This window comes from Copadichromis virginalis, linkage group LG17, assembly GCF_057382275.1.
Source record: "Copadichromis virginalis isolate Kocher_CV1m ecotype Utaka linkage group LG17, C_Virginalis_male_GT1.1, whole genome shotgun sequence".
Classification (NCBI taxonomy): Eukaryota; Metazoa; Chordata; class Actinopteri; order Cichliformes; family Cichlidae; genus Copadichromis; species Copadichromis virginalis.
This window is the reverse complement of record NC_140634.1, coordinates 5,723,317-5,738,554: the sequence shown is the minus strand read 5'-3', so window position 1 is coordinate 5,738,554 and position 15,238 is coordinate 5,723,317. Positions and strand designations below refer to the sequence as shown.

The window sequence follows — 15,238 nt, the reverse complement described above, 5'->3', positions numbered from 1 at the left end:
GCACAGAATTTGATGCTGGAAAGGCAGCAGTCATGTAATGTGTCATAATGTGCGTCTTTAGCCAAGTTCCAGCACAGCAGCAGACTGTGAAAAAAGCTGTTTTTCAAATATGATACAAACTTGTGAATAAAAGTGGCCTTCCCAAGTCTCTAAAAAACATTTTTTCCTTCAGACACTTTCTCGTCCTTGTTTTTCTCCCCCGTCCTTTCTCTCCCTCCTGCTGCTGTCGTTTCCCAGCTTTGTCCTTTTATATTTTTTCTTGCCTTTTTTCTTTTGTCTCCCCTCTGCTGACATTGCAGCCATATCCTGATGATGTAAGCTAGTGTAATGATTACTTAAGCCATCAGGGGCTCCTAATGACAAGATCAAAACAGATACTGTACTCCACACATACACAGATACACACATGCACACATCTAGTCACGTGTTGTTGCACTCACTTGCTTTTTGTATTTTTTGTTTTGTCTCCAGATTCTGAGTAACAGGAAAGGTTTGCTACCAGAACCAAACTTGGCCCAGCTGCTGACCAGTATGACGAACCCCGCTGCTCTGCAGATACTCATGAGACCGTACCACACTGGGAAAAGAGGAGGTATGCTGGATAGTCTACATTTCAAATCTGTGAAACGAAAGTATTGTACAGAAATATGTAAAAAGTATTTCTGGCTGTTCCTATGTTCCTGGTAAGTGTGTTGGCATGATGATGATTTCCTTAAAAACGTTGAGTGGGCGGGAAAATCCTGAGGATGGGGTGTCACAAAATTTACAGCCTAAAACCTGTGAATTCTTTTTCCAAAATAATTTTTAAACATTGTATGATGAAAGTTCTGTTTCTCGATTTTTTAAAAAATATATATATTTAAAAAAGAAAGGCAACATATGAGGAGTTAGAACTGGTGTTTTATTTTTTTAAGTGGTTTCTCTTTAAATATCATGCTAGCATAGCATGCTACATGCTAGCTGAGATTGTGGCAACATTGAAAAAGTTGTACAGCTGGGAAAAAAACAAAAAAACACCTAACATCTGGATAGTGGATTATCTGACAGTGAATTGGAAATCCAAGCATTGGCTCAGGAACACTGAACGCAGGCTGTGGCATCTGAAAATGAAAGTTTAAACTCTATAATGCAATTAAAAAACAAATGAACATCATCCTCCACTATAAAAGACTGAGGTGAGTTGAAGGGGAAAACTATACTTTCATCTGACCAATCAAATCTGAAAAAGACTGCTTCTTTGTAGGTGTACAGGTGCATTAGTTCACATGACATGGGTAGCTTGTACATCTGTCAAAGCCTTATTAATGCTGAAATGATATGTACAGCTTTAGAACAGCTTTTTGGTGCATACACGTTTGCTTAATGCTATAAGATGGTGCCAGATGTATCCTCCTCACATTGAACCTGCATGGCTCCACAGGGAAAGATTCCAGGTGATAAACTGGTCTGCTTGAAGTCCACAGCTGTCATTCATCTAAAAAACATTCTGGGCATTATGAAATGCCCAGAATGTTTTTAACCTGCATCAAGCAGGAATGGAAAAGCTTCAGGTCTCAGAAGCCTCTGCAGTTGGTTTACTATTTTTTCAGCTTTTTTGAAAAACCATAAAACTTAAAAATTATGGTATTTTAGCATTAAAATTTTAATTAAGAGCTTCCGCATTATGGGTGGGGGATTTTTAAGCTCATCATTTTGTCACAATATTTAAAGAATGCTATGCAGTATCAATATTTCTATCAATTTAGAAAAAGCATGCAGTTGGCAGCATTTATAAATGTAACTAGCTGATGAGCATTTTCAAATGTAAGCATGAAAATAGCCTAGGCAGTATTTTCCCCAGAAAATTTTAAGTATAAGTATAAAATAACTGCTAACACTTAATAATTATAGTAACTGAACCTTGTAACTGCTCATCTTGATGTTGGCATATGGCACTTTTATATCACATCAATAATTTATACTGGTGTTATTGTGGACGATGTCACAGGCCTATTGTGCATACTGGCAGATTAACCATGATAGGAACATAAAAGGTAATTAGCAATGCTATTAATTAAGGGCAGCTGTGGCATAAACATTCCATTGGGAGGTGGGATAACAAATGTAAGCACTATACAACAAGTCAATATGAACATTTAGACAAATATAAAATGATGAAATTGGTGATAATGATCTGGGCAGAAACTAGATCATGACTACAGGGCATGGCTGGCAATCAAAGCTCCGCTGAATGAGTCTCCCTCTGCCAGGCCCTCCTATATACTGTAATCACCTCGGCAGTGGCTTCATTATTTGATGAATGGCTAATCAGGTATTAAAATGAAATCGTGTGACATTAGGGGAAGAAATGAGAACAGGAAGGAGAGAAAATGAGAGAGGTGGGGGAGCTCTCTTAAAGAAGAGTATGCACAATTAAAGTCTAAAATTAGGATCTTGATTAAATGTTAAACTTTCTCTACTTATTCTGGAGGAAGCTACCATTAGCATTGACGCTTACATTTATTATGACCAAGGCTTGTGTTACCACGCATGCACAAAAGAAGCAGAAGAAAGGCTGTGCATCTGTGGCATGGGTGCAGATCAGTGTGATCGATTTTGTTTTTATGAATCACAAACAGGAAGTCTGTTGAATGTAGAAATTGGCATTGCACTGGATTTTGTGATGTATTTTTAAAGAAGGTGCATTAAAGAAAGCACAAATGTCTCTCCTTACAAACATGTAGTTGCCCTTAAAAAGGGTATAGAAAACTACAGGAGGTATTGCTCAAGGGGAGCAAAAGGAAACTTGTTAATGCATTACTCTGTGTGATAAGACTTCTCACTGGATGTCCTATCAAGTGGGGTGTCACTTTCACAGCGAGAGCTGGCCTTGGAGGTGTTTACTGTGAGAAGTGTACTGGACAACAAATTAATTGGAGATTGCAAATCAGAAAATAATAAGACCAAGAGCATTGCAAAAGTGATTTGCACTCAAGTCCTGAAAAGTAAATCTCTAATGCCAGGAAGAGACCATATCAGTGGATGATAAACATTAAATCATCAGGAAGTATGACTAATTAATCCTATATACTCTGCATATATACATACAAGGGCAAAAGTACTTAAGATGAAATATCTATTGGTGAGCTTAACACAAATTCATCTGCTTAATTGTTTGTCTTTTGTCAGGCCGTTACAACAACTAGATTGTTTTTACTCTTCAGCCATTCTGCTGCAGATTTGCTGCTGCACTTCCTTGTCCTATTGCATCAGCCGGTTTGGGCCAAGCTTATCTATTGGACAGATGGCCTCACATTTGACCCTAGAATATTTTGGTATATAAAGGAGTTTACATTTTTTTGTTTTTAGAGCTCTTTTTAAAATCTGTCTTCAACACCAAAATAGAAATTAAGTTTTGAGGGGAAAAAAGTTAAAGTTATGTGGGAGGTAATTTGCTTTGTGCTTGCATAATATCCCAGTATTGCTTTACTGGTGCTTGTTATAAAACAGCCAGCTGTGTGATTGCTTGAAATGTGTTGTAAATGACTGATGGATCGGTTGTCTGACTTGTAATTTCGCCTGTGTGTGCCTGTTGAGATGATGATTGATTAGTACTTTGGTGGAGACTTTAAAAAAAGCAAATCACTAATGGAGGCTCTGGTGTTTCTCTTTGTTGTTTGACTATGTTTTTAGGAAAATACGGGCGTCACACCAGCCTGCCGTTCCTCAGACCTCCCCTCACTACAGCCCTGCTCACACTGGGAAAAGCACACCAGGTCACACTAACATCTAAATCTCTGAATTGTTTAGTGTGTGTGTGTGTGTGTGTGTGTGTGTGTGTGTGTGTGTGTGTGTGTGTGTGTGTGTGTGTGTGTGTGTGTGCGCGCGTGCGTGCACGTATTCTGATGTCCTTTTCTTTTACCCTGCAGAATGCTATGTTTGGAAATGGACTAGTCCTCCAGAACCTTTTGCACATGCAGCTGGCACAGCAACAGCTTCTACACATCAAAGACAAACGCATCAGCAGCGTAAGACACCTGTTTGTGTGTCTGTGTGTGATGATTTGCATATGCTAGTGCTGAGGGTTAAACATAGTTGGGGGCATGTGCATATGTGCCCTTATGTTTTTATCTCCAGCACTTAATGCACGGGAAAACGAAACCACATCGAAATCATGCAACCTAATTGCTTCTCCTTTTCTGTTTAAAGTGAGACCTTGAGGTGATGAGTTTCTGTCTGTGTTTTCATTTGCATATTTTTTGTGTTGCTGAAGTGAAAGTTAAATGTCATGGGTACTGATGTTTGGAGTATTTGATGTTTTTTTTTCTTTCTTTATCTTTTTTCTTTTTTAAGCTGAATGATTGCAATGCATACTGGATTCTATCTCTACATATTTTTAAAAACTTAATCAACCCATAACTTTAACAAGGAGGACCATTTTAAGCTTTCAATTGGCATGTCCATCCATCCATCCTCTACATGCTTATCTGGGTCCAGGTTCCAGTCTAAGCAGTCAAACCCAGTCCTATTTCCTATTGTTCACCCAGAGGGACACTGAGGTGTTTCCAAGCAAGCCCAGAGATGTAATCTCTCTAGTATGTCTTTGGTCTGCCCCAAGGCCTCTTCCCTGTAGGATATACCCAGAATATCTCACCCAGGAGGCATCCAAGTCATATGCCTGAGCAAAATAAACTGGCTCCTTTCGATATAGAGGAGTAGCAGCTCTGCTACTCCTACTTGAATGGCCAAACTCTACGGGAGAGCCCACCCACCCTTCAGAAACTCATTTGCACCCCTTGTATATGTTCTTTCAGTCACTACCCAGTTTGTGACCATATGTGCCTGTAGGGAGACTGACTGACGGGTAAAATCCGCTTTGCTCTGTCAGACTGCAAGAGATAAGAGTCTGTCCACACCTCCTCTTGCCAAGGGCAACTCCGGTTTGGAACATTAAGTCTAGCCCTTGTCCAGGAGGCTCGAGAGCCCATGTTGTACATTGAGGTGAGCCTGATGATATTTCTCAGCCTCATGTGTTAGCTTTGTCTTCTTCCCCAACCAAAGAGGTAAAGTTCCATGTCCCAAGAGTTAGTTTCATTGCTTTGTAATTGTTGTGGAATATCCAAGTATTACTATTAATTTTTATTCATTTATTTTTTGTGAGGACATTTTAATTTAATCTCTGAAGTTGGGCATTTGAACTCTATGGGGAATGACTCGTTCTTGGTGTTGGTCTTGGAGGAACTAGAGTTCTGGGAACTTCAACGCTGGCTTCATTTTCAGTACCGGAGATTGCCACTTGGACTTTTATAAAGATGAGACTGCATATTCTGAGAAATCTGTGAGCAGGTCCTGGTAATTCTAAAACCTTTGTGGATTGGATGCTCTGGATCTGCTTTACACACCATTGTATAGCTAGCACAGCCCTCCATGGTGGATTCTGTTTGGTTTATAACGACCATCTCGCTCATGCTCTTCCAATTTTGTTTTTTATGATATTGTTCTTTGATTTTGCTTTTCTGTTCCATTTTTTTTTTTTGTAATACTCTTCCTTCTCCTCTTTCATTTCCCCTTTATTAGGTCTCCAGTCTGCTCGGGGACCCGTCCAGACTGCTCATGCAGAAAGCCTTGTCTCTGCGACCTCCAGGCCTCGTGCAGCTGGGGAAAGGCCTCCTGGGAGACTCTCCTACAGGTAAACGGGTTCCATTATGTAGTGGTTTACACATTTACCTAACACGCTAAACAGCCACAATTTAAGAGTAGACACAAATCTCTGTGGGGTTGTGTCAGGAAGTGCGTCCGGTGTAAGAAATCAAAATGTTAATTACCCACTGTGGCGACCCCTTAATAGCAGGTAAATGAGTAACAAGCACCCTGATCAGATGAGTTCATTTAATTATTGCAAACAAATTAAATCACACTGAAGCATTCAGGCTTTGGTTAATACCTAATTTAGTGTTTGTTTTTGGTTTTCTTGCTCTACTACTTTTGTCTTTTTCTTGAGAGGGAGCATATTAATAGTTTAACTAACTGTGTGGCTCCAGAGTGCAGCGGTTTACACATTTGCTTGACAAGGTCTGTGAAGGTCGCTGGTTCAGACCTTATTAACATTTTAACTTGGTAGCGCTCCTACAACACCACCTTTATTTTTCCACGTACCAGTTTTCTAAAAATCAATGATTTACTGTTTACAGTGTAACCTTTTGGTCTGTTCTCTCTGCCAAATCCAGAATCTGTTCTATTTTACATGTTAATAATGAAGGCTCTAAGGTCCCAGAAAAATATTGTTCATGTTAAAGTGAAAGCCATAAATTTTGTGGGTCCTTTTCCTAATTCTGACCCGTGTGTCGGGCTTGTCCCTGTAAAGACTGCTGAATTTCGCCCAGCTGTACGTTACAGTGCGGAGCAGGAAGCTGCAGCAGATTTACAATTCAAATCTCCAGCTGAGAAAAGCTGTGTTGTTTTAAATGGAAATGATATACCGCAGACTTTTTATGTGCATAAAAACAAACAATCATGCCCATGTGCACCACTGTGAGTGTGTCCCTCTTTGATTGGATGCATGAGTTTGCAATTTTGCATATGAACGTGCGTGTCTCTTGTCGGTGCGCGTGTCTGCTGGGGAATGTTGGCTCAAGGCTTGTTAGAGCGGTTTCGTTTATTGTGCGATGGAGGCCATTTGTCACAGCAATATTGGATTTATAATAAGTGCCACTGCGTATGTTCACGTTTAGTGTGTGTGTGTGTGTGCATCTTTTACTTATATGTTTGTGTTTTGTTTGTTTTTTTGGCCTGTGTGCATTTGTATGGGATTATGTTGCATGTGTACATATTTGTGTTATTAAACCCTGGAGTGAGTGAAATATTGGGATTGTGGAGAGCTAAGTGGCAGGCTGTAAATAAACACGATAAGCAGTGATGTATGAGCGGGAAACTTGCTCTCAAATATTACAGCTGGCTCTGCAGAGACGGCCAGGCGGAGTTTCCAGCCGTTTGAGCGATTCGTCTGTGTCCTGAGGAGACGGAGACACTGATGGTCATCTGTGAAAGCCATTTCGCATGTTTATCTGGCATCTTTCCCAACCGTGCCTTTATTTCCCTTCATTTCATTTCCTTTTTTTCTGTATACTATGTTTTTACTTTACTGTTTCTTGAATTTCAACTTTCTGTTATCACTCACCTCTCCTTTCATTTCCTCCTGTTTTTTTGTTTTTTTTGCTTTCTTGTCATCTCCCCTTACAGAGTTGGGACAGGAGTCAGTTCCAGCATCTACCCACAATGCCACAGTAGTGGTTTCAGCAGCAGGTGTCATGCCGTACCTCCAGGGTCGGGCTGTAGGAGGAGACCTACCTAGCCACAGCACCCATTCTGTGACTACGACCCCCTCTGCTTCCTTCTCTTCTTCCTCCTCTTCTTCCTCTTCCACCTCCTGTGACAACAGGCAGCCAGCTCCTCCAGGGACGATGGTGAGCGCCCAACCGCAGGGACAGAGCTATTCCTTGGGTATAAGTAACTCGGGCCTTGGCCCGCCTCCGCCTAAACCCCCTGGAGGAGTTTACACGACAACAGGCCAGCACAACAGCTCAGACAGCTGCCCCCTGGTGAGGACACCGACCGAAAATCTGCATGCGTGAAGCAAATACAAAATACTTAGACTGTAAATAAAAGATGGCCTTCCAAGTCTGAAAGGAAGTCCAGTTATAAACCTAGACTGGGCCTGTATGTCTCATTTGATGGATGATCTAAGTAAAACATGTTCTAATCATTACACCGTTTCAGTTCTTACTTAATACAACATGATATTGATTTTTGGATGCTTTAGGGTGGAGCTACCCTGTGATTGAAAATTTGCCAAATTATGACCTTGCAGTGCTCTCGCTTACTCGGATCGTCTCCTTAATTGGATGTGTGCTTTTAAAAAGATATCAAGATGGCGACAGTCAAAATGCTCACAAAGCATTTGATGATGTCCCCTTGGCTACGTCCATCATTTATATACAGTCTTAACATTTCAAAATGTGTAATTTGACAGACTCACAAACCAGGCAGCATTACCTCTCCCTCGTTGTCAGTATTACATAATTGTCGCCTGATCAAATGTTTGGTGGAAGTTTCTAGAGATATTGGTGTAATTCTTGAATTTCTATATTTATGTGTACGTTGCTGCACAAATTAATATTTGAACTCCAACTGTGATGCAAGTTGTTGATATTTTCCGTGAAACCGATCTGTAACTTATCTCTAGAAATGCTTGTTATGGTCCTAACTCCTTCTACCCTTCAGTCTCTCTGTCTCTTGGGGGGAGGGAGTATTTATTCCTGATTAGTGTTGTCTGCTTTTAACCTCAACACACAATATCAAGGGAGCTTTTTGAATAAACAGCCTCAGTCCCTTGAGCGCTTTACCTTTGGAAAATGCCTGTAATGCAACCTGTACCCACCTGCCTGTTTTCTTTCTAAAACACCTCCCTAAATCTCCTAGACTCGGCCAGGATTAAATACAGTACGACTACACTAACATCATTATCTCTTATAAGTCTGTGTACAGAAATAATCACAGTGCCGAGGTTCTTAGGGGACACGATTCCAGTCCCAGTACTGTCTTCTCTGAAGTCCCTTTAATAGAGAGAAAGTGTAATTACTAGAGAGGACAATCCTCGCAGGTTTCCACCATCACTTTAGCTCTTCAGTAGCTCACAAAAGTCAGCTTTAGAGCCTCATGTAAAGTTTGTATAATCAGTATTTTTTAGAATTTGTGTAGCACAGTATTTTTCATTAAATCCACAATGTGATACATGTTTGGAATAAAGATGAAGCAAAGTAGCTGTAATTGCCTTCAAACACCTCTAAAAACGAAAACCTGATTTTTATTTGCAGTTCCTGTTGGTGGCAGTGTGAATAATACGTTTTATATTCACCTGTCTCTCTTTAGGTAAACAGTGGACAGAGTTCTTTGTTGGGCGATCCTCCTAAAGAAGTCAGGCTGCCTTCTAATCCTTACCTAAACCTGGCAAGTGTAATGCCAGGAGTAGTTCTGCAAGGTGAGCACACGATCGCACAACAACCATAAAGTTTTTGCACCAGAGTTCACGTCCTGGCTTTTGCAGCACTTAAAAGCATTTTGTGCTCATTTATTAGTCAAGCTTTTTTATTCAAGAAGAGCAATTCAGGTCAGCCGGTGATCAATTCTACCACCTCTGTTAATCAGATCAGTTTTAAACACTAAAATGAATAAAATCAGTTGGAAACCTCATATCAGACACGTACGAAGTGTCCAAGAGCATCTCAATCATGAACAACATGAAACAGGTTCTAGATTATAATTGTCTCTATTTACTGAATTGTCTCTAATTCTTCCAATATTTAACTTATTGTGTAGAGGTGTGGGGAAATATTATAAAAATACACTAAATTACAAAAAAGGGCAGTTTGTGTGATAACCCACATCATTATGATTATTAACACATCATTTGTCGTCCATTCTCCCTTCTACTCTTCCATAGGCTCAGTGGGCAGCAAAGCCCAGGGAGGACAACCCAGCGCTGCAGTTTACAACAGCTCAGTCGCTCCTGTGGTCTCCCAGGGCTCCGGCTCCTACTCCCACAGTGCAGCAGCTACGACCGCTGCCCCGTACACCACAGATTCCTCCACTGACTACAGCCAGTACAACCAAGCATACACACAGGTGCTGCCCTACAACACATGCACGTGTGTACACACACACACAAATATGAATGCTGAATTTTGGGGTCTGTACATTCAGTTAGTGTGAACAGGCATTACTGGGCCTCAAATATGCTATTGATGCATGTGTTGCTGAGTAGATGGATGGATACACAAAGCGCGGCTGGATGGGTGCAGCAGAGACAGGATGAGCTGTAACTAGGGGAGGCAGGGTGGTGGAAGAGATGGGAATGGGTATGGATATTTGGACAGACAGAATGAGAGTGGATTTGGCAGTGAGCACTGCGTGTCTCCATCTGTCCCTGCTCTCCTTCTCACGCCTAACACTCCACTCAGAACAAGTCCCAAAGCCCTTCTACTGCTTGTTTGTCATCTTTCTTTCTTTCTTTTTTGCGCTTCTTCCTCCTCCAGCAGTAGGTGACATATCTGATGCTCGCAGCAAGTACCAAACCCCATTTGAAATGTTAATTACACTCTACTCATCCAAACAAATGAGTCATGATTAGATAACCAATAAAACGGTCGGTTTAATTTGTCTGGAAAGACAAAGACAGAGGAACGAAACGCTGGAGAGCAGGAACAATACTTAATGAGACTCATAAAATTGAAAGGTGGCAAAGAAAAAAAAAAAAAAAAAAAAACAATCACGCAAAGACAAGAAAGCACTGTTCATGCTTGGTAATGTGTGTGTGTCGTAGGAGGCCATGCAGCAGTGGTACCAGCACTATCAGGCGGCACAAGCCCACAGCTACAGCACGGCCGCGCCACAGGACAGCACGGCCGCAGACTACAGCAAGGAGCACACTCAGGTGGCAAACACACACCTGTTTGTGACCGTGTGGGATTTGTGCCACGTGTTGTTTTTTGTTTGATCCATGTATTTCCATGTAAATGTATTTCCTTCATTTCTTCATCCTCGCATCAGAGTCCGGCCCACTTCAGTTTGCTGTAAATGTGTTCTTTGTGCAAGCAACATAAAATATTTTGCAACTAACAAAAAGTAGCTGCAGTGCTAAAAAATAAAATGAAAGGAACACTTTTCAATCAGTGCAGCATCAGGTCAGTTAAACTTCTGGGATATTGATCTGGTCAGTCGCAGAGGGGGTTGTTAATCAGTTTCAGCTCCTTTAGTGTTAATGAAATTAACAACAGGTGCACTGGAGGAGCAACAATGAGACAACTAACAAAACAGGAATTGTTTTACAGCTGGAGGTCACTCACAGTCTTTCCCTCCTCATCTTTTCTGACTGTTTGACACTAGTTTTGTATTTGGCTAGGGTGAGGTGATACCTGGACCCTGCAGAGTTTGCACGTGTAGTCCAACTCCTCCAGGATGGCATATGGGCAGAAGGTTTTCTGTGTCTCCCAGCACAGTCTTAAGAACATGAAGGAGATTCCAGAGACAAGGCCCTTAACACGGACAACCTAAGTCTACTGACCGCTGCCATTTTTTCACTTTTTAAAAAAAAAATTTTTTCAAATATTTTCATTTCCATCACATCCTTTTATTCCTAACACGTTATCCAGCATGATTTTTTTTCCCTTTGAGATCTAATTTGTTCCTTTGAAAATTAAAGTGTTCCTTTAATTTTTTTGAGCAGTGTAAAAAAACCCACAACAAAACTACAATGGATGTGAAATCTTGTTTTCTAGACTCCAGCTGTGTCCACCTATGGAGATTACAGTTCCTACATGCAGGCAGTCACTCAATACTACTCCCAGCCAGCAACAGCCAATCAGGGCTACGCCAGCAAGGTAAACACACACACACACTATAAACTCTTTGAAACACACATGGCTCCCTTGGCCAGGTGTTAGCCCTCAACTAGCTGCTTGGAAAAGAAGAGAAAACAAAATCCTGTGCACAAGCACACACACACACACACACACACACACACACACACACACACACACACACACACACACACAGCCTCCGTACCCATTCACTTCAGTTATCATGCATGTATCAGCAAAGCTAACGAACCCAGCGTGTCCCAGGGATAAGCATTTTTACACAAGTTATTCATTTGTCTTCTTAAATTAGTTAGAACATACAAATAATTCATATTAGGGTAAGATAAGCTCATTTAGATTGTCCGTGACCATACGGACACACACACACACATACACACAGATACAAAGTGAAGCTCTTGAAAAATCCAAGCAGCTTCCTATCCTGCAGACAGAGTGTAAGCTATCTACACGCGCTGGCACTAACATGAAGTTCATCCGCATGTTTATTTGGAGAGGTTGACCACCGATACCCTGTTAGAGGGAACGCATCACTCTGCACCCAGCAGCTGATGCCAGCCATCTCCACACACAATGAGCAGCCAAATCCAGGCTTATCTGCTGCTGCTGGAGGATGTGAGCATATGTGCATTACCTGTGGGGGGGACATAGATCAGTTTCACGTTGTGATGAATCGGGGACTCGCCTCCCTTTTGGGGACTAAAAGTCTCTTTGAGGTAAATCATAAATGCTTTTTGGTGGAATAATTAGGGTAAGGCTCCAGGATGAATACGTATAAGGCAAAAGTAATGTCCTCTGACGTAATGGAAACACGACTGCATGTAAGATGTTTTCTTAGAAGATGATGTCATAGATCTTATTGCACAGCTAGCTTGGACCCTGGCGTCCTGAGCTCGTGGAAATTTTGATAACTCTGCCTGAGAAATCCTTCGTATCATTTGACAAAGGCGTTACATTGAGCTGTGTATATGTCGGCATGAGTATTTTGATTTGGGATGGTTGAGGCAAGAGTAAGCCCCTGTGACGGGAAGCCGGTTGAATGAGCCTACCTGATGTGCCTCATAACAGACACTAGAGGACAGAAAAGCTAACATGAATAAAACACTTTTGTCAATTATTTTCTCATGTTATGAGATTCTGTCAGCACCTAAACAGTAACACGGCAACAAAAAACGGCTTCAGAGACCATTTTCCTTGGTGTCCTGAGTATACCTTTGAATCATATCAATGAATAAGCTACTACTATTTGTTTCTGTGTTTCCTGTAGGAGGTGGAGGTGTGTAAGCCTCTGGGAGTGTCTCTGCACGCGGTCAGTAATGGCGCGGCTCCTCCCCCGGCCGTCCTACCTGCCGCCGCCGTGCTCCCAGCTTACAGCACGCTGCCCTTAATGCCGGGCTTCCTCGGGGCACCGCACCCATCTGCGGCCGCACCGAACCCTGTCACACACGCACACACCGCTGCTGCGGACTGGAACACCTATTACTATGTAAGTAAAGAACAATCCATGATCCCGTATGAGACACGAAACTCATTTTTTTGTCTCCATTCTTTTAGGGTTTTTTTCTCCTTCCTTTTCATTTCTTTTTGAAATCATGACACACTCGTCTTGGGCCAAATAACAACAATTCAACATTTCATATTGCAGCTAAGTGAAATGTTGAATTGTTGTTTCCTCCACAGCTTCTGATATTAGAGCGCTGCACTCGTTGTTGACAGTGGGGATCTGGGAGGAGGGGGTTGCTGCTCATCCTGCTGAATTGAAAAGTGATATATTGTGCTAACCTTTTCTGTATGCCTTTATGTGTAGTAGGGCAATTGTTGCTAGTATAAGAAATGTGTGTAGAGATTATTGTCTGTACTGCAGGAGTATTTTTCTGTGGTTAGCTTTAAAAAAAGAGTTGCTGAGGGTGCGACTGCTTTACAATAAAAGCAGAGAAATTGCTGGGATGCTATGCTCCCTGCATAGATGTTTCAAATTAAAAGCTGCTATACTGGGTCAAATGTTAGGATCGGTTCCTTTCCTTGTAGGCCTTTTAATGTGAAAGAAGAACAGCAAATAGGCACTTTAGACTGAAACAAACACAAAAACAGTGACTAAAAACAATAAAGCTGAGCTCCAGGCAGCAGTGTGACGTGTACAGATTGATGTCAGTGCTGCCAGTGATTTGAATACCAGTTCTCATTTGAAGGTCTGTGCTGGTCTGCATTAGCTGCAAGTAGCTCCACACGTTTCTGCTTTCAAACAGTGCAGTGTTATAAAGGCTGCTTGCTAAAAATTTATTTCCTCTTTTTTCTCTCAACCAAGTCAACCAGTAGACTACCATTCAGTGCAGCTTTTATTTATGTTTTTCCCTGCATAGTTGAAGGCCGTTAAAGCCACTCAAGGAGACACGGAGGTGGAAGAGATTCACAGAGCGAGAGAGAGTGCACAGTGACGTAAACAGACCGGGGCCAGACGTCTGAGCTAAGCGTCATCTCCTCAAAGATTTGCATTTGTTTGTGCTACTACACACAAATGCATGCAAATTCAGGATTTTTGCTTATTCGTCAAAATTGCACAAACCTGTACGCTTCTTTGTCACCGACCTTCTATGTTAGTTGATCATTTCAGTAATTTAGGGTTAATCTCCTGCAGATCGTTAGCAAGGCTGCACTTGTTTTAGTAAGACGCAGAAAACAATGTTTAGTGACCACAGAAACTTATAGTGGTGGACAACCGAAGTCCCGAGATGAATTAAATTAATAAAACAATATTTTTTGGTAAAATGGTCTGAAACCAAGAGTAATATTCCCGGGATAAACAATAAACCCTTTCATGATCATAAAAAAAGATTTCCTTAGTATTTGAAAATGAAATATATGGTTTTTATCGGTGACTTTCCAACTATAAGTGTTTTCATACACGTCCAGGTCAAACGTCCATAATCCCTCCTCACCTCTGCCTCCCGTTCTCTTCTTGTTTCTAACCCATCAGAACCAGACGAGGGGCCATAAGAGGGAGTATCCTCAGCTGGCAGTGCAGGAAGTTACGGCATCCGATGCGGCCTACATCGGGCAGCACTCGCAAGGCCTGGGGGGGCAGTACGCTGACTACTTTAAGAGGAAGAGGCTCTAGTTTGAACCGAACCACCTTGAAGCCTAAAAGCTTAGGGGAGGGAGGCGCAAACAGCTGGATGTCTGCTGGATGTCACAGCTCCCTCTAGTGGCCTTTCTGTGGCTGCCATTTTGCAGTCCTACAAAAGTCAGTGTTGAGTTTGAAAGATTTAGGTTTGCAGATGGCTCGAGTGAAATGAAGCCATAGTGCTCTTTGATCTTGGCACGTATGTACACACACGCACACACACATATATATATATATATACACACAGTGTTATTTTTGTCCTGTTCAAGCCTTAACTCTTTAACTTAAGCTGTTGTTTCACAGTCAGTGTGTTAACTGTACTTAACTACTATTATCTTGTACAATTTTTCTAATATATCATGTAAATTGAAGTATATTGCATCTGTATGTACAAGCAGCTTTTGTATTTGCAAGCAGGGCGGCCCGCCGTCTGCCTCTGAAACTGTCTTAGGACTGGCCATGCAGCCAGCTACCCCCCCCCCCCATCCCAGTCTCCCTTTTTTTTTTTTCAAAAGACTGAACATGTCTGATGTCGCACACTCGCCCTTTGATTTGTCAGCCAGTCTGACATCTTTTTGTTCTCGCTTCCCTCTTTTTTCTCTTTTCTTTTTATTAGACCAGGTTACTCTTTAAACACCCCCCCCCCCCCCCCCCCCCCGAGAATTAGAGTACGCGTGTGTGCGTATTTATGCGCGTGTGTGTGTGC

The 15,238-nt window shown here is 41.8% G+C and overlaps 1 protein-coding gene across 2 annotated transcripts in view; it reads left to right on the top strand.

The window, feature by feature from the left end:
* Positions 1-15,015, top strand: part of raver2 (ribonucleoprotein, PTB-binding 2) — a 90,428-nt gene extending 75,413 nt beyond the window's left edge. Inside the window, exons 6-16 of one of the 2 annotated variants that reach the window (XM_085436961.1) lie at positions 472-592; positions 3,673-3,755; positions 3,909-4,007; positions 5,557-5,668; positions 7,219-7,442; positions 8,908-9,016; positions 9,479-9,660; positions 10,358-10,468; positions 11,313-11,414; positions 12,679-12,897; positions 14,386-15,015. In XM_085436961.1, the coding sequence (XP_085293087.1) occupies positions 472-592; positions 3,673-3,755; positions 3,909-4,007; positions 5,557-5,668; positions 7,219-7,442; positions 8,908-9,016; positions 9,479-9,660; positions 10,358-10,468; positions 11,313-11,414; positions 12,679-12,897; positions 14,386-14,526 (1,503 nt within the window). In that variant the 3' untranslated portion in view covers positions 14,527-15,015. Of the gene's footprint in view, positions 1-471; positions 593-3,672; positions 3,756-3,908; positions 4,008-5,556; positions 5,669-7,218; positions 7,578-8,907; positions 9,017-9,478; positions 9,661-10,357; positions 10,469-11,312; positions 11,415-12,678; positions 12,898-14,385 lie in introns of both variants that reach the window. The other variant, XM_085436960.1, reaches the window with a different exon arrangement.
* The last annotated feature ends 223 nt before the right edge of the window (positions 15,016-15,238 follow it).